The sequence below is a fragment of the Carcharhinus amblyrhynchos genome, chromosome 4 (genome assembly GCF_965287045.1).
Source record: "Carcharhinus amblyrhynchos chromosome 4, sCarAmb.v2.hapA, whole genome shotgun sequence".
NCBI classification, from domain to species: Eukaryota; Metazoa; Chordata; class Chondrichthyes; order Carcharhiniformes; family Carcharhinidae; genus Carcharhinus; species Carcharhinus amblyrhynchos.
Window position 1 is genome coordinate 52,453,437 of NC_137327.1, and position 22,679 is coordinate 52,476,115.

The 22,679-nt window shown below is 41.9% G+C and overlaps 1 protein-coding gene across 1 annotated transcript in view; it reads left to right on the top strand.

Annotated features, from left to right (window-relative positions):
- The window catches only part of phaf1 (phagosome assembly factor 1), a 70,168-nt gene extending 49,205 nt beyond the window's left edge, over positions 1–20,963 (top strand). Inside the window, exons 9-16 of the mRNA XM_080187146.1 lie at positions 6,974–7,107; positions 7,588–7,671; positions 7,756–7,838; positions 13,214–13,257; positions 16,041–16,093; positions 18,396–18,454; positions 18,898–18,970; positions 19,302–20,963. Coding sequence (XP_080043272.1) covers positions 6,974–7,107; positions 7,588–7,671; positions 7,756–7,838; positions 13,214–13,257; positions 16,041–16,093; positions 18,396–18,454; positions 18,898–18,970; positions 19,302–19,391 — 620 coding nt within the window. The 3' untranslated portion in view covers positions 19,392–20,963. The remainder of the gene's footprint in view (positions 1–6,973; positions 7,108–7,587; positions 7,672–7,755; positions 7,839–13,213; positions 13,258–16,040; positions 16,094–18,395; positions 18,455–18,897; positions 18,971–19,301) is intronic.
- The last annotated feature ends 1,716 nt before the right edge of the window (positions 20,964–22,679 follow it).

Below are 22,679 nucleotides of genomic sequence, written 5' to 3' on the forward strand. Positions count from 1 at the left end.
TTTTAGAGGGAATTCCAGAATCTTGACCCAACAGCACTGAAGGAACAGCGATATAGTTCCAAGTCAGAATGGTTGGGAGCTTGCAAGTAGTGGTGTTCTCATGTGCAACTGCTCTTCTTCTGTGTTTGTGTTCATGCCAGCTAAAAAGCTGCTTGAGTGAGGAATTGGGTCTAGTCAATTCTTGAAAAACATTTCCTGCCCCTGCTGTGGATGTGGCTATGCCATTACAGTCCTTGTGACTGCCTGCTGTGCACTCCCAGTTCAACATTAACTGGGACAGGATACTTATTCAGAAGAAGGTTATGTCTTCCTGATGGTGCTCACCAAAGTTTAGATCACATGCTCCCATGACGGACATGGGCATGTTGTTGTCATGGTTGCCAACTAATGAGAGTTGGAGACACACAGCTGAAGGCAAGGGGTGATGTGCATCAGTTTCCCTGTTCCCCACTGAAATGGCTCTCACTGCTTAGAGTCATGAATGCTGTCTTTCTGAAATCACTTCTGGCCAGTGCTGGGTAGATTGGATGTGCAGTGCTTGCTGTCCCTTGGGATTTTCCCACTCTTTCGCTGAATAGGCGTGGCATGGTGGCACAGTAGTTAGCACTGCGGCCTCTCAACGCCAGGGACCCAATCTCGATTCCAATCTCGGGTGACTGTGAAATTCTCCCCATGCCTGCATGGGTTTCCTCTGGTTGCTGCAGTTTCTTTCCACAATCCAAAGATGTGCAGGTTAGGTGAATTGGCCATGCTAAATTGCCCCTTATTATCCAAAGATGTGTAGGTTAGGGGGGATTAGCAAGCTAAATGCATGGAGTGGGTGGGCCTGGATAAGATACTGTTTCGGAAAGTGGGCTGACCTGATGGGCTGATTGGTCTCTTTTTGCACTATAAGGGTTCTATGGCCTAACTTGTGCACCACTCAATACAAACAGAATGCAACACAATCACTGCACACTACCTGTTTTCATGCATTTTTAAATTCATTCACCAAATATGGGTATTGCTGACAAGACCAGAATTTATTGCCCATCCCTTATTGCCCTTGAGAAGAGGGTGTGAACTGCTGCACTCCATGTTTTGTAGATCCAGCGACAGTGCTGTTAGAGGGAGTTCCAGAATCTTGACCCAACAACACTGAAGGAACAATGTTTGTTTCAAGTTAGAATGGATGGGAGTTTGCAGGTTGTGGTGTTCCCGTGTGCAACTGCTCTCGTTCTAGGTGTTTACGGACATGGGTTTGAAGGGTGCTGTCAGAGGAGCCCTAGTGAGTTCCATCAGTGAATTTTGTAGATGGCACTGGGTGGAGGGAGTGAGTGCATGAGGTGGTAGATTGAGTGCCAATTAAGTGGGCTCCATTTTCCTGGGTGATGTCAACCTATTCAAAGTTACTGCAGCTTCATTTGTGCGGACAAGTGGAATGAATTTTTTACATTTATTCAAGGGATGCATTTATTGCCCTTAAACAAAAGATGTCTCCAATTGCCCTTGAGAAGGTGCTACTGTGCCACCTTGAACTGCTGCAGTCTGAGCAATAATACACCCAACAGTGCTGAGAGGGAATTTCAGGATGTTGACCCAGTGACCATAGAATTCCTACACTGCAAACTTTCCAAAACAGCATCTTACCCAGGCCCTCCCACCCTATACTTGATATGTGGGAATTGTTTAAAGATCTACTGATCAGTGTTCATCACTAGCATGCCCCAGTAAGGGGGAAGGATAAGAATGGTAAGGTAAGGGACCCTTGGGTCACACGGGAGGTTGTGAATTTGGTCAAAAGGCAAAAAGATGGTTTAGGAAGGTAAAATTGGGCAAGGCCTGTGAGGAATAGAAAGAACTCGAGCAGGGAATTAGGAGAATAAAAGAGGGCCCATGAAATGATCTTGGCAAGTAGCGTTGAAGAGAATCCCAAGGCATTTTGTACATTCATTTAAAAACAGGAGGTTAACTGGGGAGAGGGTAGAACCACTTAAAAATAAAGGAGGGAACTTGTGCTTGGAGGCAGAGGATGTGGGTAAAATCCTAAATGTACACTTTGCTTCAGTATTTGCCAAGAAGAAGGACATGGAGGATAGCATGATTAGTGATGAGCATACTAATATGCTAGGGCATTTTGAGATCAAGAAAAGTGGTACAAGGTCTTGAAGAGCATTAAGGTAGATATGTCCCCAGGACCCAATGGAATCTACGCAAAGTTGAGGGAGTAAGAGGAAATTGCTGGGGCTCTGGCAAAGATCTTTGTATTCTCGCTAGCTACTGGAGAGGTTCTGGAGGCCTGGCGAGTAGCTGATGATGTTTCTCTGTTCAAGAAAGGAAAAAAAATCATCCAGGAAATTACAGACCGGTGAGTTTCATCGATGGTTGGTTGGGAAGCTGTTGGAGAGACTCTTAGGGATAGGATTTGCATGCACTTGGAAAAACATGGCCTAATTGGGAAAAGTCACTATGGCTTTATAAGGGTCAGGTCGTGTCTTACTAACTTGAATTTTTTTTCAGGGAAGTGATGAAGATATAGATAAGGCTAGAGCAGTGGATGTTATCGACGTGGATTTTAGTAAGTCTTTCAACAAGATCCCGCATGGTAGGCTCATCCAGAAGATTAAGATGCATGGGATCCACAGTGATGTGGCCGCTTGGGTAGAGAATTGGCTTGCCCATAGAAGTCAGACTAGTGTTTGAAGGCTGTTTGTCTGGTTGGAGGTCTGTGACTAATGGTGTTTCGCACGGATCCGTACTAGGGCCTTTGTTTGTCGTCCAAGTCATTTACATATATCACAATGTAGATGAGTGGGTTAGTAAGTTTGCAGAAGACACACAGCGAGATGGAGTTGTGGATAGTGTAGAATATTGTCAAAGTATATGGTGGCATATAGATCAGTTGCAGATATGGGCAGAGAAATGGCAGATGGAGTTTAATCAGGGCAAATGTTTTGCACTTTGGGAGATCAAATGTTAAGGCTAAGTATACAGTTAATGGCAGGATCCTGAACAGCATTGATGTACAGAGGGATCTTGGGATCAAGTCCATAGCTCCCTGAAAGTGGTGTAACAAATAGGGTGATAAGGAAGGCGTATGGTATGCTTGCCTTTATTGGTTGAGGCATTGAGAAAGAGTCAAAAAACTTTGGTTAGGCTGCGCTTTGAGTATTGTGTTTAATTCTGGTCGCCATCTTTATAGGAAGGATGTGGAGGCTTTGGAGAGGATGCAGAAGAGGCTTATCAAGATGCTGCTTGGATTAGATGATATAAGCTATAAAGAGAGGCTAGACAAACGAGGGTTATTTTTTCTGGAACAGCAGAGGCTGCAGAGAGACCTGATTGAAGTCTATGAAATTGAGAAGCACAGACAGGGTTGACAGCCTGAATCTTTTTCCCGGAGTTGAAATGTCTTAATACCAGGAGGCATGCTGTTAAGGTGCGAGGGGAAAATTTAAAGGAGATGTGAGGGGTAAGTTTTTTTCAGAGTGGGAGGTGTCTGGACTGCACTGCAAAAGGTTGTGGTGGTGCAGACAGATATGATGGGGATGTTTAAGCGGCTTTTGGATAAGCATATTAATATGCAATGAATCGAGGGATATGGAACAAGAGCAGGCAAAATGGGTTAGTTTAATTTGGCATAATGTTTGGCACAACATAATGTGTTGAAGGGCGTGTTCCTGTGCTGTACTGTTCTATGTTCTGTCCCTGTAATCCTGCACATTTACTGCGGCTAATCCACCTAACCTACACATCTTTGGAGTGAGAGCACGCGGAGGAAACCCATGCAGAATTGGGGAGAACATGCAAACACCAAACGCAGTTACCCTAGGGCAGAATCAAATCTAGATCCCTGGCATTGAGGCAGCAGTGTTAACCACTGTGTTGTGACAATGGAGGAGCACCAATATATTTCCAAGTCTGGATGGTGGGTGGCTTGGAAAGGAACCTCCAGATGGTGACATTCCCATGTATCTGCTGCCCTTGTCCTTGTAGTCGTTGTGCGTTTGATAGGTGCTTTGTAAGGAGGCTTGTGAGTTGCTGCAGTGCACCTTGTAGATAGTGCAAACAGCTGTTACTGTACATCAGTGGTGGAAGGAGTAACTGCTTGTAGATGTGGTGCCAATCAAGTGGGCTGCTTTGTCCTGGATGGTGTCATACTTGAGTGTTGTTGGAGCTGCAGTCATGCCGAAAGTGGAGAGTATTCCACCACACTCCTGACTTGTGCCTTGTAGATGGTGGACAGGTTTTGGGAAGTCAAGAGGTGAGCTACTCACAGCAGTATTCATAGCCTCTGATCTCTTGTAGATACTGTATTTATATGGCTAGTCCAGCTCTGGTGAATGGTACCCCCAGGAGGTTCATAGTGGGGGATTTAGTGATGGTAATGCTGTTGAATGTCATGGGACAATGGCTAGATTCTCTTTGGTTGGATATGGTCATAGTCTGGCACTTGTGCGGCACGAATACTTGCCATTTGATAGTCCAAGTCTGGCTATGTTTCAAAATAGATTGCTTCAGTATCTGGGGAGTCTCATTGTGCTGAACATTACATCTGACCTTATGATGGAAGGGAGGTCATTGATGAACCAGCTGAAGATTGTTGGGCTTAAGATGCTACCTTGAGGATCTCCTGCAGTTGTGTCCTGGAACTGAGATGATTGACCTTTGACAATCACAACCATCTTCCTTTATGCCAGGTATGACTCTAACCAGCACAATGCTTACCCCTGATTCCCTTTGACTCCGGTTTTGGTGCGACTCTTTGATGCCATACTTGGACAACTGCAGCCATAATGTCAAGGTCAGTCACGCTCACTGCACCACTGGAGTTCAGCCCTTTTGAGCCAAGTCTATAATGAGGTCAGGGGCTGAGTGACCCTAGTGGAACCCAAACTGAGTGTCAGTGAGCAGGTTATTGATAAACTATTCCATTGTGACTTGCTTTGTAGATGACGGATAGCCTTCATCTTTGGAGAGTTATGAAATGAGATATTCATTGCAGAATGCCCACATCTGACCTGTTCGCGTAACCACATGTTTATATGGTTGTTCCAGTTAAGTTCGTGGAACATAGCGACCCATCTAAATATTGTTGCAGATTCACAGTAATTCATAGGGTCTGTGTTACGCTGTTAACTGTCAAACCTCAAATTGGCTTATCTCTATTGGATCCGGCTCTAATATTGAGGGACGATTCATTTCAATATTGATTCAATAATCAGGAGACTAGCATGGTTCATGGTGGCTAATTAGTAACTTTTTTTATTGACAAAAATACAATCTGACTACCTCTATCTGAATCTCAATCTCTCTCTCTCTCTCTCCCCATATCTTGTGTATCTATGTATGTGTAAATTTGTATATGAGTACCCATCTCTATTATATGTATTATATAGCTTGTTCTCTTGCTCTAACTCATGTTCTCTCTTTCTCACTTTCCATACGTCTCGCTCATCTTGCATTCATTCACTCATGCTCGCTCTGTATATCTTGCTAGCTCTTGCTCTTGTGTTCACTTGCTCTCATGCCCGCTCTAGCTCGCTTCCTGGACACTAGGAGGAGAATTTTAAATTGTAGGAACTTGGGAATCAGGAATCAATGTAGTTGAGTGAGTACAGGGCTGCTGATCAGTGATAATAGTGTAACATAGACTTCAATCAACAGAGTTTTGATTGAGTTGAAGTTTTTGGAGCATGAGAAACTGGCCACGGCAGCATTGGAATTGCCCAGTATGTTGTTAACAGCAGCATAGATAATCCTAAACCTGAGTGGTGATGGTAGTTACACAAGCCCTGATACAAACCAATAGAATTGAATCATTGAATGGTTACAGCACAGTAGGAGGCCATTCAACCTATATCTGGGCTTCCTCTCTGAAGTAGCAATTCACTAAGTGCCGCTCCCTGCTTGAGATCAGCTAATTTTGGACTGATCTCAGACCTTTTGATCTTTGTTGGTTGTGATGATTGGGAAGTTCCAACAGTGCATTTTAATTCCAAACCAGAGCATCCTTAATGGAGATAGTGATATTTCAATTTTCTGCATCAGACAGTCTCTATATTTAAAACCACTGATCTAAAGCTTGCATTGGAAAGGTGAATGGAATTGATGAATGCAATGTCCAAAACATTAATAATCTTTGGTAATTTCACCTGATAAAATAGAACTTGACTTGCTCATTGTGTATTTTTGTTGGCCTGATTCTAAATGGGCAGAGTTTCAGAAACTAATCCCAAAATTGCTGGTTAAAAATCCTGAAATGTGATGTAATGAATGTGGAATTTAACTTAAATTGTGCTCTGGTTATGACTTAACTGATTGTTGGCTATTACAGAATTTATTACTGACTAACATAGTAACTTGCCTGGGAATGGAGATTTCTTTGTCTGTTCCTTTGAATTTTAGCATTCATGGAAGAGGTGTTGTTACCTTTCCTTACTGATTGTGGTCTGTGGGTTAAGAAGTTCAGTATCCAGTCACAGAGAGCCATGCCCCAAGCCACAAAGTGTGGAGATGAGTCTCGTAGGAATAATTATGCTAGAAAACACTAGCTGTAGTCTTATAAATAAGAGTCTGACATAGGTGACTTTATCAAGATGTTCCAGGGTTGATTGCAAGGTCAGGGAGATGGTGTCTGCTGTGGACCTGTTGCAGCGGTGGTCCCTGTCTAAGAATGCTGACAGGTGACCCCTTAATTTCTGCTAGTGTTTACTTGAAGTTGGATTTTGCGCTGCAGAAGGATATTCTGGTACAGTAGCCTTGTAGCTTCACAATTTCTTTCCTAATCCAGCTAAGCTACTGTGTTTGGTCAGAAGATGGGAAATGTCAACATTTCATGATGCAACGCATTGGTGAACCAGACTGCTTTGTCACCAAGTGCTGGTATTTTGTTAACTTGCTTGAATAAATGTTACTGCCTTGACAAAACAGCAGCATGTTCCTTTATTCCAGTATAGTGAGCTGGTTCTAAGCTGCCCCTTTCTAATTGCAGGTTGTGGTCCTGGGATATTGGCTGACACAAAGATGCATATGTTTGAGCGTTGTGTGTATTTTGGGGATTCTTGCCAGGATGTGCTCAGCGCTCTTGGATCTCCACACAAAGTCTTTTATAAGTCGGAGGACAAGGTAAGTCTGACTTAGAGGGATTAGATTTAGGATAATGAGACTGCCATGGTGTAGCCTTTGTCCGTTTGTGAATCCTGAGGGTTATGCTGTTAACACTGGGATTTTGAGGTTTTTCTCAAGAATAATTGTTGAATCCAGTGCAAATTGCTTGTTAAGTGACCTGTGCAAGTTTTAATTGAATTGCTGCCATCTCTGTTTAATACCAGTGACCTTTAAACAGTAACGGCATCTTTTCTATACTGTACAGTTTCACTTCTGTACTGAAGACTTATTTAAGCACCCACATCCAACATTGGATGGTAACAAGTAGAAATGTTCTTTGTTGGTTGAGGAGACACCAAGTTACAAAACCACGTGTATTTTGTTCAGATTGCCTTGGGGCTTGTATGTGTATACACTGAGGCAAGTTGGATAGTCTGTCCCTTTGCAACACTGCGCTGTGTACACTTGCTATTGATTGTTTGTTCCTTGTTTCTACAGATGAAGATCCACTCTCCCTCCCCTCACAAGCAGGTTCCCTCCAAGTGCAATGACTACTTTTTCAACTTCTTTACTCTGGGAGTGGTGCGTATCTGTAGTCTTGCTTGTTAATAGAGGCTTTGCACTGTTCACTTCTGCAACTTTTATTCATCTCTTTCTCCTTGGCAGGACGTTCTGTTTGACGCCACCACACATCAAGTGAAGAAATTTGTCCTTCACACCAACTACCCAGGTCATTACAACTTCAATATGTGAGTGTCAACTGCAGCAGTGTGTACAGCATTCCAGTGAGATTTGTGGGCTGAGAATCCTAGAATGAGGCAATACAGATCGAGGCTGTTCCTTCTCTGAATTTTTAAGCAATAGTGGTTTTTGGCAAAATGCGCTACAATCTGTTTGTGTTAAGTATTTACAATCTAGGCAAGAAAAAATTTAATATGATTTAGATAAGGATTTTGGGTGCGTACAGGCACTGATGTGTCTTGGCTGAATAACTAGCCAGTATTCACTGTCTTAGAATAGAATCATAGAATTCTTACAGTGCAGCCTGAGACCATTCAGCCCATCAAGTCTGCAGTGAGTCTCTGAAAGAGAATCCCAACCAGACCCTATTCCTGTAACCCCACATATTTACGCTGCTAATCCCCCTAACCTACACATCTTGGGACGTTAACGTGCAATTTAGCCTGGTCAATTCACCTAACCTGCACACCTTTGGACTGGGGGAGGAAAATGGAGCACCCAGAAAAACCTACATAGACATGGGGAGAAAGCGCAACCTCCACACAGTGACCTGAGGCTGGAATTAAGCCCAGTTCCTGGTGCTGTGAGGCAGTAGTGCTAACCAATATGCACAGTTCCTGACTAAAATAAGTGATTAAATAGAGAACGAAAATCATTACTGATTCTTGTGAAACTCCATCTCTTCTGAAGGTCCCAAGGCAGAAGGCTTGCTGCTGCTTTGAGAGTTCAACTTGAATGTGTTACTTGCTGTTGGGTTGTATATTCAGGCTGGATTTCAGAGCTCAAACTCTGTCGTGGCTCACTGGCATTGCAAGGCTGAGTGGATAGCATGTTCAGAGAGGTGGTCACTCTGCAGCTTAAGGGCCTGGAGGCAGAGAGGGAATCAGTGACTGCCAGGCATCTGAGATCTAGGCAGTTAGCCTAGGGGTGCTGAGGTCCTACTCAGAAATCATCTCCTGTTTTGCAAGCTGATGAAGGTCCTGGCTCCTCAGAAGCTTCTGTTGGTGTAGTGGATAAGGTGGCTGACGTTGGTGTAAGTTGTGATGTAATCAGAAAATTGCAGGTTCAAGACCTGTTGCGATTGTTGTCGGCACAGTGGTTAGCGATTCCAGCCTTGCGTAAATGTCCACGTGGAGTTTGCACATTCTCCCCATGTCTGCATGGATTTCCTCTAGGTGCTCCAATTTCCTCCCACAGCCATGCTAAGTTGCCCCTTAGTGCCCAGTTCAGGGATTATCAAGGTAAACGCTATGGGGTTGTGAGGATTGGTCTGGGGTTGGGCTGTCATAGTTGATGCAGAAGCGATGGGCTAAATGGCCCCCTTCTGCACTGTGGGGATTCTGCAAAGTGCAGTCAGAGCCAGGGTTGTGGCACCATGAGCAGCTTGGTTGCTCAGGAAACAGGGAAGCAAAAGGGAAGAGCAGTAGTGAAACGGGATTCATTAGTTAGGGGAACAAACAAGAGTTTCTGTGGCTGTAGACGTGGCTGCAGGATGGTATGTTGACTCCCTGGTGCCACGGTCAAGGATATCACAGAGCAACTACATGACATTTTTCTGCAGGATTGTGAGCAGCTAGAAGTTGTGGTCCACATTTGGCATCAATGACATGGGTAGGAAAGGGGTTGTGTTCTGCAATCAGATTCAGGGAAATAGGTAGAAAATTAGTAAGCAGGACCTCAAATGTAGTAATCTCTGGATTACTCCCAGTGCTGTGTGGAAGTGAGTACAGGAAATAGAGGATAAAGCAGATGAATATGTGGCTGGAAAGATGGTGCAGAAGGGCTTTTGTTTCCTGGGACACAGAGATTGGCTCTGGCTCTGGTGGAGATGGCATCTATACAAGCTAGATGGGTTGCACCTGAATAGAGCAGGGACTGAGTTCCTGGAGGCGTGTGTTGCTGTTATTGTCGGAGGGCTTTAAACAGAGGTGTGGGAACCAAGTGGAAATATTAGAGGAAAACCAGGATAGGCAAAATGTTGGAAGAGACAGAAAACACTAGTATAGAGAGTAGTAAGTTAATAGGTGAAGACAGAATAGGGAGAAAGTAATGATGTCTAAATCAGGATTACTGTACATGTATGTGAATGCACAGAGTACAGTGAATAAGATTGGGGAGCTACAGGTGCAGATTGCGATGTGAAAATTGTGGAAGTGTTGTGGCAATAACAGAAACCTGGCTCAAGGGCAGGACTGGGTGTTCAGGAAAGAAACGAAAGGGCAATATTGGCTAAGAAGAGCATTCCAGCGATGGAGAAATAAGCAGTCCCAGAGGATCCAAGGACAGAATCAATTTGGCTAGAGCTAAGGAAGAAAAAGGGTGTAATTATATTGCTCGGTGTAGTCTATAGATCGCCAACTAGTGAGAATGATGTAGAAGAGCAAGTCTGTAGGGAAATTATAGGCTGGTTTAATGGGGAACTTTAACTCCCTGAGTGTACCCTGAGACTGTGGTACCGTAAAGGGCAGAGAGGGGCAAAAATTACTGGATTGTGTTCAGTAAAATTTTCTACAGCAGTATGTGTCCAGTCCAACAAAGAATGCACTGTTGAACATATTTCTTAGAAATTAGGTGTTAGTGCAAATCATTTAGGAGACAGTGAACATTGAATTATAAGGTCTAGGATGATCATAAATAAGGTAAGTAGGCAATCCAAAGTAAAAATAATTAACTGGGGGAGAGCCAACTTCAGTGTGGCGAGTGAAGCTGAGTTGGTTAGACTTCAATGAAAGGTTGACAGGAGAAACTAAACAATGGGCTACCTTCAAAACAGAAATGGTTTAGGCATAGTCCAGATGGATTCTCAAGGGAGCAGTAGGGCAAACAAATCCAGAGCTCACTGAATGAAAAAGCAGATAGAAATTAAGGTCAGGAAAGAAAAGTGTGCTGGTGACACATGACGGGTAGAAAATACGTTTGAGAACCAAGAGGAATACAGAAGGTTCAGAGAGAAGATTAAAAAAAAATTAGCAAAGCAAAGAGGGATTATGAGAAAAAGACTGGCACTTAACATAAAGAGGAATCCCAAAGTTTTCTATAGGTGTATAAATAGTAAAATGGTGTAAAAGGAGTAGGACTGATTAGGGACCTAAAAGGGAATTTAAATGTGGAGGCTATGGGCTTGGCTGAAGTATTAGTTAATACTTTGCATCTATCTTTACCAAGGAGGTAGATGCTATCCAGGACATGGGTAGAGGAAACTCTGTCCCTCGAAGGGTTCAGAATTGATGAGGAGAAAGTGTTGAATTGACTGTCGGTACTGAAAGTTAACAAGGCATCGGGACTGGATGAGATGCATCCAAAGATATTGAAGGAAGTGAGAATGGAAATTACAGGGGTGCTGGCCATAATCTTCCGGTCTTCTGTAGACTCTGGAGAGGTGTCAAAGGACTGGTGAATTGCAAATGTTACTGCCTTGTTCAAAAAAGTTTGTAAGAATAGCCCCAGCAATTACAGGCCAGTCAGTTTAATATTGATGGTAGGCATGTTTCAAGAAAGAATTATGTGGGATAGAATTAGTACTCGTGGAAAATGTGCAATTAGGAAGAGCAGCATGGATTTCTAAAGGGAAAATTGTATTTCACAAACTTGCTGGAGTTTTTTAAGGGGTTAACTGAGGGCTGATGAGAGTAATGCTTTCGATGTTATATAGTTAGACTTTCAGCAGGCATTTAATGCAGTACAACAGACTTGAGAAGTTATAGCTCATGGAGTAAAAGGAATGTGAATACAACATTGACTGAATAATAGGAAGCAGAGAGTAACAGTCAGTAGATATTTTATGGGTTGGAGGTAGGTGTGTTCCAAGGATTCAGCATTGGGTCCCTTGCTTTTTCTGATATATATTAATGTTGAAGATCTTGGTGTACAGGGGACAATTTCAGTCTGAAGTCTGTAGATGATGCAAAACTTTGAAGTATTTTAAATTGTGAAGAGGAGTGTGTAGAACTTCAAAAGGACATAGACAAATTTGTGGAGTGAACATGTAGGTGGCAGGTGAAGTTCATCGCAGAGAAGTGTGAGGTGATGCATTTTGGTATGAAAAACATGGAGGCGCAATGTAAAATAACAGGTAAAATTAATCAGGGAATGTAGGAGCTGAGGGACCTGAATGCATATGTGCATAGATCATTAAACAAGGGAGGACAGGTGAAGAGAGACCATTTAATAAAGCCTATAGTATTCAGGGCTGCTTTAATAGGGGCATATGAGCTTATGCTAAGCTGGTTAGACCTCAGCTCGAATATTGTGTACAGTTCAGGGCACCACAATGTAGAAAGGGTGTAAACACATTGAGGAGGGTGTAGAAGAGGCTTACGAGAATGGTTCCAGGGATGACGAACTTCAGTTATGAACAGAAATTGGGACTGTTTCCTCGGAGAGAAAAAAACTAAGAGCAGATTTGATAGCAATGCTCAAAATCATGAAGGAGTGCTGGACTCTGTAAATAAGGAGAAACTGTTCCTGCTCTCAAAAGGACCTAAAACAAAGGTGCAGACTTAGTGATTTGCAAAAGAAGCAATTATGATACAAGGAAAAAAACATTCTCATACAAGTGGTTCAGGTCTAAAATGCACTGCCTAGACGTGTGATGGAGGCAACTTCAATCGAGGCATTTAGGAGGGTATTTGATGTTTCTATTTCAAATAATTAATGTGTAGGGCTTTGGGGACAAGGCAGGGGATGACACTAAGCCATGATGCTCATTTGGAGAGTCAGTGCGGACACAATGAGCCGAATTGCCACCTCCTGTGCCATAACAGTTCTGTGATTCTATGAAGACTACGCTTTAATCATTTTTAAGAATCATCTTGCATCAGTCTGTCTTGATAGCTGCTTTACTGATGCTGTGTTTAGCTTAATGGGTTTACTGTTGCTGCTTGATTGGAAGATGCATATTTTTAATCCATAGACCTACACGAGTTATAATTTTCTCGATAATGTTTCTATGCTCTTTGGTTGTCAAAGCTTCAGCAATAGTAGAAATTTAAGAATAGATTAACCTCAAAAGAATACCTCAGCTTGGTAAGTGGGACATCAAAAGTGACACCTTGTGCTTTTGAAAACTCCATTGTGACCGGTGGGGAAACAGTCCCTTCTGTTGTCAGGGAAAGATTTGTTATATTCAAGCAATTATTCATAGATTTATAATTTGATTGAGAGTTAACTTTTTTTCAGTTCCAGGTCGGATAGAAATCTTAACTTCTAAATATTAGTTGGGTCTCAAAGGCCCTGTGGGTATTTGGTGTGTGAGAGTCTGATTTCTTTGGGCTATTGAGTTCAGTTTTGGAGTTTTTAACCTCCCAAAACCCAGGGGAGTTGAAATCTCAGCTATTTTGTGGAGTGGATGACTGCGCACATTTCAAAGACTTTTTTTTTGCAGATACCATCGCTGTGATTTCAAGATCCCACTTACAGTTAAACGAGGTGAGATCCCTGTCTTTGGAGCAGATAGGATAGTGGGGGTTGTGAGTTTGCAATGCTGCTATTGGGGCAGATCTCAGCTTTCCTGTTTCTACAGAAAGTTGATAGCTCCAGAGAATTCAAAACATATGTTTTTTTGAAAGAACGGGTTGCGGCTCCATGCTCAAACGATCTGCCAGACTTGACAAAGTGCCCAGTGGAAGAGACAAAGAAGATGGTTGCTGAGAGAGAAGAGAGCAATTGACAGAACAGATGAGCATTCATGCTCTTTGTCTTTTTAATTTCAGCCTTCCATTATTCCATTTTAAGACTTATTTTTTGAAAGCTCTGATTTTGTTTTTAGAAAAATAAATGTTTGCTTCTTACTCTCTAGGCAGTAGAGATGTTTAAGGATCCTATGTGTTTGCTCTCTCAACCAAATTCTGGATCACAGTGTATTTGATATTAACTCTTTTTATTCTTGAAGTAAATATGGGAGTCGTTTGTGCGGCAATGCAGCGCATCCACATATTGTTTTGATATGTTAACCTGTGAAAATATCCAGTGACACTTCACAGAAATTAAATTGAGCAATAGTTGACACAGAGCCCTAGGAGGGGGGAGGAGGGTGTGGGGAGCAGGGGTGACAAAAAGCTTTGTTTTTGCTGGAAGAGGGGGGAAGATAAGGGAATTTTGAGTGAGGAATATCAGTGTGTTGGGGCTGAAGGCTGAAAGCATGGTCGTCAGTGATGGGCCAAAGGAAGTGGAGAATGCGTGAGTCCAGAGCTGGAGGAATGCAGATTGTTGAGGTGTAGGGCTGCCAGGTAAGAAAAGGCAGGGGAAATGAAATTTTCACTTTCAAAGATGGTGGGCCCAGGAGTGTTGGATGACCAGGATTCCTTGTAAGTTAAGATGGAGGCAAGAGTTGAATGAGCTTGAGTTAATAGAAGATGAAAAATGCAGGACTGAACGGGAAATCATTAGAACAGTGGAGCCTAAAGGTGTCAAAAGCATGGAAGAGGGTTTCAGCAGCAGAAGGCACATAAAAATCACTAAATGATAAAAGATAGCAGTCCCATCTAATTCACCTTCTACCATCCTGGTAGTTGCACAATGTAGCGATAATCACGGCATCAGATTCCAATTCTCTGCAACAGCATATGCCCATGTAGGGCTGAGGATAGATGTTACGGCTGTTTGAAGTGCACTGTCTTTGACGGGTAGATTAGCTCAGTCTGATGTCAGATAGGGAGCTGCAGTTATGAAAAACTATTCAGTTGGCATAGCAGCCAGTGACGGGTGGAATTAGTGACAAAGGGACAGTTGTGGGCCAGGACAATTGGGGTGAAATGTATTTGCTTTGTAGTCTTTTGGCTAACATAGTCTTATAAATGGCTTTAATTTTGATCCATAAAATATCCAGGTTGCAACTGGTGCTACATTCCAGTCACCTCACAGTTGTATCCATTTCTCTTTAAGGAAGAGACCCCACCTCTGTGTCTAATGAAGCAAGTTTAAATTTTATCACTATTTGTGGTGCTTCCTTCCTCTGAAATTTATCATTGTTTAAATGTACATTTTTAAAGCGATTGTGTTATTTGTTATATTTTACTGATCCTCCCACTAAATAGAATGAGGATGATCTGCAGGATCTCTCTTGCAGTGGACAGTTCTTATTGATATGGTTAAAGCAAACATTGGACATCTACCTGTCCTTAAAGTTGTATTGAAGCAACACATTTTGGAGACAGCTTTGTTGGAAGTTGGCATCTGTTGGGAAATTTTCAGAGTTCTAAGTATTCTAATTACTGATGTAAAATTGGAGCTCAGTCCTATTTTAAACTCAATCTCTATGTTGCAATACCTAATGTAAGTGGCCAACTAGCAATATTGACCGCAGGTGTTTGTTGGAAAATAATGGTTTTCTCTATATGACAATGTTGGAAACATGCTAATTATCATCCTAACTGTGACAGTCTGATAGTGCTAAGAGCGGGAAGTCCTGTTTGTGCTTGAATTTAGCTTTGACAATTCTTCCCAACACAATCATCAGTATAACCCACTGCTGGCCTTGCTATGTGAAAATCAGTCCTTGAGGTAGTGCATAGTAACAGGCAATTGAAAAGACATTAGTGCAGCCTAACCCCAGCTGTTAACTCAGCTGAGAGCATTGGAGCAAGATGCTGAATCAAATGTCCAGTTTTGTTATGTAACTCTGGCACCAGTCAAATTGTCTGCAGTGATTACTGTGATTTTATTTTTGATGTCTGGATTCATGAGCAGTGTGGATTTTGTAGATGTTTTTGAAGCCTGTGTTTCAGCGGCAAAGGTAGCAGATACTGGACAAAGCAAGTCATTTGTATTTCATTGAAGAAAATTGACTCGTAACCTCTGCATTTTCACGTGTTCTGCTTTGTATTTAGTTTTCAAAAAATAGATCACAACATGGCAAATCATTATGTAGCAGTCATAACTTGGGCCATCTAAGTTAATTCAGAAGGATTCAATCATTTCAGTGTTCATTACCAGGCTCCTTCACACAATTGCACCGAAAAGGGATTCCGATTAATCGTCAAACTGTATTAAAGTTAATTGTAATAGTTTTGTGCTTTTTTTATGGTTAATTGTAAATGGTACTTCTGCTCTGTAGTTAGGAACATATGGGTGTTAAAAATTGTCTTGTGTTTCTGCAGACTTGCAGTGTTTAAAACTGAGTTGAACAATTTCAGACTGGCTGTAGGTTGGGTGGCAATAACGTTTTTTTTGTTTGAGCTCCTTCTTACTGATGGCTTTGGTTTTGCCAACAGATGACCGTGCTGACATGCACGCAAGAACGTGTACTGTAACCACATACAGCAAGGTGAGGCTTTAGAAGTATTACTACTGAACAATTCATTGCCCTGTTTTTCTCCCCCTCCTTCCCTTCCATATACCCACAGTAAAGTGGCACAGTGGTTGGCACTGCTGTTTCACAGCACCAGGGACCCAGGTTCGATTCCCGGCTTGAGTCACTGTCTGTGAAGAGTCTGCATTTTTCTGCCTGTGTCTGTGTGGGTTTCCTACGGATGCTCGGTTTCCTCCCACAATCTAGAAGATGCTCTGGTTAGGTGCATTGGCCATGCTGAATTCTCCCAAACAGGTGCATATCTTGGGACTTTTCACAGTAACTTCATTGCAATGTTAATATAAGCCTACTTGTGACAATATTAAATAAACTTTATCTGGGCGGTTCTCATTAGTCTTATTATTTTTAACTTTGATATTTATGGATTAATTATTGTCTTCGATGCAGTATGACGAATGGGAGATACAAATGTTTGTTCTATGTAGTACTGGAAGAAATACATGGAGTCAAATTTGTGCAGGACTGTTTAAGAGCAGATCACAGTAAGAAGTCTCATAACACCAGGTTAAAGTCCAACCAGTTTATGCCACGCACCTGACAAAGGAGCAGCGTTTCCAAAAGCTTATGGGATTACTATCAAATAAACTGGTTGGACTTTAACCTGGTGTTGTGAGACTTCTTACCCAGTCCAACGCTGGCATCTCTACATTAAGAGCCGATTATACAGGGGATCAGCTGGCAAGTGCTTTTCAAAGTTTTGTTTTGGGATCATCTCGCAAATATTTAACATGTTTCTCCACTGACTTCCAAACGACTGTCAGCTATGAAGTCAGTACCTAGAGAATTTAATTGCATTGCATAATATTTCCTACAATTCAGCTCAGGCCCCATAATGTCCTGTTTGAGAAATCAAAATGCCTCACTGGTGTGACAGAATGTTGTTCTGAAATTGGGACGTTCATGATGGAGACACCATTAAGACCTTTACAACACACCTCACCTATCTTGCACCTCCTGGAAATAGCTGATGGGGCAGATCAGATAGAGACAGCTTTGCATCGAATTCAACTCTTACTACAACTGTTTGAGTGCTCAGTTGAAATGTTGGATTCGAGAAGTGGTAATCTATGATGTTCCAGCAAAATGTACTCACCTTGAGTACAAACTTTACCCTAGTGTTTCATGCCATTTTAAAAAAAGCTTCAACTCCATTTCATTTTACATGAGCTTGATAGCATCAAGGTCAAAAACAGTCTTCCTGATTAGCACCCAGTGCGTTTACCCACCATTAGTGTTGCTGTGCAATCTACAAGATGCACTGCAGCAGTTCAAGTTCTCTTCAGCAGAATCTAGAAGGGCAAGAACTGCATACACAAGGGAACAGTATCATCAGCAGGATCTCATTCAAGTCACGCACAATCCTGAATTGGAAATATACCATTGTTCCTTCATTGCTTGGCTCAAAAGTTTTTTCCATTCCCTACAATGGGAGCATCTTCAAATAATAGTTTACAGCAGCACAAACTGCTCACCACTGTTTTCTCAAGCAACTAAGGATGGTCAATAAATGCCAGCTTTCCCAGTGATTCTCAGACCCAAAGAATTGTATAGAAATTTGTTTCATATGAAATTTTAAAAATGAGAATTAACACAGTGAACAGGAACCCTATCTGAAGACTCTTGTTCACCTTTGACTTGCAAGGGCCACACTTTGCCTCATTCCTTCACTGTAAAGATTGCAGTTTGTCACCACCTTAATTGTTTCTTTCCCAAGAGCCATTTTGAGTTTGTAGAAAGTCCTCCAGTTATACCTTGTTTTCTTTGTTATACTGGTATATGGGCAGGATGTGAAGCATATGTTAGAGAAATTGCTGTGACGCAAGGCAAGATGTATGTGAAGGTGGTGGCAGAATTTCTTTTTGCAAAGTTGTGAAGCTCAGCAGATGAGGCTTATTTGTGATTTTTTTTTTGTTTGGTTTGATACTTGGGTTACTTTGTTTATCTCCCCAGGCCCTCTTGCCTCCCATCCAACTCCAATTTCCTAAGCTGAGTAAAGTATGAATTTAACAGGCAGTCTGAGCCACCCCATTCAGCCTCTGACTGCTAATATCAATTCTGTCAATTTTGCCAATTGATGGCAAGGGGAAAGGCTGAAAGTAAAATTGTCCTGTTCCAGCATGCAAATTTAACCTTTCTCATGTCTTGTCCAGCCCTGCTGAACCTGTGGTGCTTTATTATAAATAACTTAGATTTAATTAAATCCCCCAGCATATCAGTGAGAAATTGATGGCACTGATACTGGTCTTACATTTTTCAGTGGGATGCCATTCAGGAGTTGCTTGGACACCCCATGGAGAAGCCAGTGGTCCTTCACAGGTAGCGTATGAGCATATGAATATGACGTGTCGCGATATGAGGGTAGCAGTAGAGTCTGAGAAGCATAATGGGCAACCTGAGAGCTGAGGAAGCAAAGTTAAAATGCATGTGAAGGTTCTTACTAAGCCTGATTTCTGCCTTATTTTACAAAGATATTAAAAATTCCAAATTTGATTTAAAATCAGGTTTTGCACATGGATGCTGTAAACTGGGCAACATCCCAAGGAATTTTGCTCGTTTTAACAATAGTTTTGAGTGCTGCTTTCTTTAAAATTCTAAACTATTTTCAAATGGCATCCAACATCCTCTGGATAGTGCACTTTCACAAAGCAAAAATATGTGCTTTTTTAAACTTGATAGGAAAGTGAGCAATAGGGTGTGCCATGCTGCATGGTCTTTCTCCATCATTGAATTAAATTAATTAACTTTGCTTTAATGTGTAGATCCTCTTCAGCAAACAACACAAACCCTTTTGGATCAACTTTCTGCTTCGGACTGCAACGCATGATCTTTGAGGTATGATAAATTGGCCTTTGTGTCTCTAGGTTGGGATGGGGAACTTAGTCCTCTGTCAGAGTGTATGTATTGGCAGACAGGATGTGATTCAGCACTGATGATCCTCGCAGTCAGCCTAACGCTTAAGGGCAGCTTGCATTCATGAAGTCTTACGCTATTTATTTTTCCTCTACATACTGGCAAGAGGAGCCTAGTGTGTGCGCCTATGGATATGTGCCTCAATACACATTTACACATAGTCAGATTTATTTCCTATGAGTATGCGTGCATGTGTTTGTGTAGATGCAAATTTGTTTAAGATAATTGATTGTTACTGTGTCTTTTTTTGCAGGTCATGCAGAACAATCACATAGCATCAGTAACACTTTATGGCCCTCCCAGGCCCAGCAGCCAATCTCGAACCACAGAGCAGACCCAGTGAGCCTCATTCTTGTTGGAACCAACCAGGACTCTACCGGTTTAGTACAGTGTGCCTTGATTTGCTGCCACAATTGTACAGAACAGCACGATCCGATCTACGCCGGTCCCTAGCCTCATCTGGATAGAGGAGGGGTTCTGGTTTGTCACTGACCTAATCTCTGGTGATGGCCCCTGCCAATGGGGTATGCAACTCTATGCTTGCATTATGCCAGTTTCTCTCCTCGCTTGTACAGGACAGACCAGCTGGGCTCTGCCCTGTCTTGAGTCTGTAGAAGTAGAGAAGGCAGGCAATGGAGCTGCAGACAAGAAGCACAAGTTGTATGAGCCTTGTCTGGGCAGTGTTTCAGGTTTCTGTTACTAGGTGTTCCTGTAGTGTTGTGGTACTCCATACACTCATTTCTGTGTCCCAGCACAGTATGCAGAGACAGTTTGTCCATGTGTTCAGGCACAACCTATCTCTGTAGTTTAGACAGTAGCACGTTTTTATAGAAATGGTTATATCATTTGCACTACATACACTTTAATTACTTGATTAATGTGTTTTATCCACTGAGGAGTGTCAGGGTATAGTGCCAGCTATTTGGGTGAGACTGGGGTGTGGAGAGGAATCCAGTCCCTGCACACAGCCGGTCCCGCTGCTCGGTGGGGAAGGGGGAGTGATGATTTATTCACTTCCCCACACTCTTTTGGGTTGAAATTGCAATCCTCGCTGCCATGTCTTGAATTGCATGTTATTAATTTGATGCCAAAGACATATCTTCAACGCGCTTAGTTTCCTCATCTCTCTCAGCGCTGTTTCACATGACGGGGCTGCCTGTCCTCAACAACGTTGCTGGCCATTGGCAGATTTTTGTCAGTCAGTGGGAGAGATTGCACACGGCACATATGCAGTGCTGCCCTTTGCAGTATTCTCAAGATCTCTTCATTCATAGGAAGATGTGAAGGTACTTGGGCTGTTCCCTATCAACATATTGAGAGCTTAGTGCTTTTCTTTTTTTTAATAAACTAAAACTTTTAGCCATGACTCATTTTTACATCATACATTGTAGCAACTTGTAATTAATAGACAAATTTTGTGTGTTTACACTGTGTGTACAAATCTGTAAATAATGCATTTTGTAATTTTAACAAAATGTACAGGGAGTGCCTGTATACTTTAATGCTGAACAATGAGAAGGATGTATTTTGAATTGTAATCAATGTTTTGACTCTGGACCAGTAGCAGGGATGTATGATGTGTGTTATGGTGACACTTTGCATTCTGTCTTCCTGTAAACTGTGAGATCCCAGACTGTTGTACCCAACATGCGTGGATGTTGTTTAAAGACTATGTTACAGTTTACTTTTGAAGCTGAAAGCTGTTCTCTTGTAGCTGTTGATCCTTAACTAAACTCACTTAGTGCTTTTTTTTCCTGTGCTCTTTGCTTACCATGGGAACTATTTGTGCCTCTTTTTTTCTCTTTCTGCATAGTCCTCTGACCTTTTATTTAAAAAATACAAAAAGAAAAAAATATGCACATTAAGAGCATGTATTCTGCAAGGTAAATAAAACTGACTCCAGTTCACTGTTCGAGATGATTGGAGTTGACTGGTTCTTTTTGGCATTTATCACAACCCAACTGAAATCAGCGAAGGGATCCCAACCTGGGGCAGTGGTTCATGGTGGTGTATAATTTTGTTTACAGGAATGGTATGAGGAGCCACGTACGAGCGAGGACAATAATCAGCCCCAGCTATAGTATAACAATTATTAAAGACTATTACAATAAAGAAAAGACACACCTACACAAACAGGACTATAATGATCTAAGATTGTTATGTACAAGGAACTCTTAAACACACCCACAAAGGTTAAATAGAAATTACCCTTTTTGTTTCAAAGTACATTTCCAAAATCTGAACTTTCAGGACAACTTCCTTCTCAAACAACATCCCATTTAATAGATCTATAAGTAAAGGCCAGCTCATAGTTACCACACTGTATGCAATTGAGTAGTTGTGCTAGGGAACATTTTTGATTCAGCAAAGATACAATTTTTAACTACCTCCACAAAGGTTTCTGCACTCTTGCTTCTAGACTGCTAGATGGAATCTATCCCCTGCTTTTGAGGTATTGTTTCTCTTTGAAGATTTTCTATATATTTGGCCATCTGTCCCCATTGTTTGAGTGTAAAGGTTAACATGTATATACTTTCCCTGGATGGTGCAATTGTCTACCCGAAGTGTTTCCCAATAGCAGAACGATGTAATCTTCTGGTCTGCCTGCACTGCTAATCTCATTACTTTGACTTGTGACCTTTGAAATGTCTTTTGAAATGCTGGTGGTTTTGAACTTGGTGGCACGTTCATGACACATGCCCCCCCCTTTGACATTTTAAAGATGTTTTGCTTCTCGTTCCTTTTGTTATTTGTGCTATGTTGTTGAACATTACAACGTTCAAAAGCATGCATCAATATTGATAATATTCCTCCTATTGTCAGAAGTCTCTCTTGTACTCTGGCTAATACTTCCACAATGGCATCTTCTCTCCTGGCCACATGAAAGACATTTAAGTAGAATGGTTTCAATTGCAAACTCCATCGGAATAATTCGGTGTTTCAGCCTTGGAATTTTTCCAGAATCTTTAAAGGGTTGTGCTGTGTGTATACAGTTGTCTCTGCTTAGATGCTGGCGACATAAATCTCAATGTTGTAGTGCCAGTAGAGTCAGATGTTTTACAGCATGGAAACTAGCCCTTCGGCCCAATTTGCCCATGCTGCCCAGTTTTTACCATTTAAGTTAGTCCTAATTGTCCATATTTAGCCCATTTCTCTCTCCACCGTCTTACTCATGTAACTGTCTAAATGCTTTTTTTAAAATACAAAATTGTACTCACCTCTAGTGCCTCTGGCAGCTTGCTCCAGACACACACCCCACACTATGAAAAAATTGCCCCTCTAAACCCTTTTGTATCTCTTCCCTTTCTCCTTCAACCTATTCTCTCTAGTTTTAGACTCCCTTACCTTTGGGAAAAGTTGTAGACTACCTTATTTTGTAGACCTCCATTACCAGACTGAAAGTCTCCCTTGGTGGTTGCATACTTTTGCTGGTGCCACTTTTAATTTTCTTGAAAAATATCCCACTGGTTTCTCAAGGCCAAGTTCATCTTGCAGCAACATGATTCCTAATACCAATGTTGCTAGCATCCATCACCAGTTTGAACTGCTTGTCATAGTTAGGTGCTGCTAACACTGGGTTTGTCATCAACACAGCTTTTAATTGTTGAATGCCATTTGACAATCCTCCATC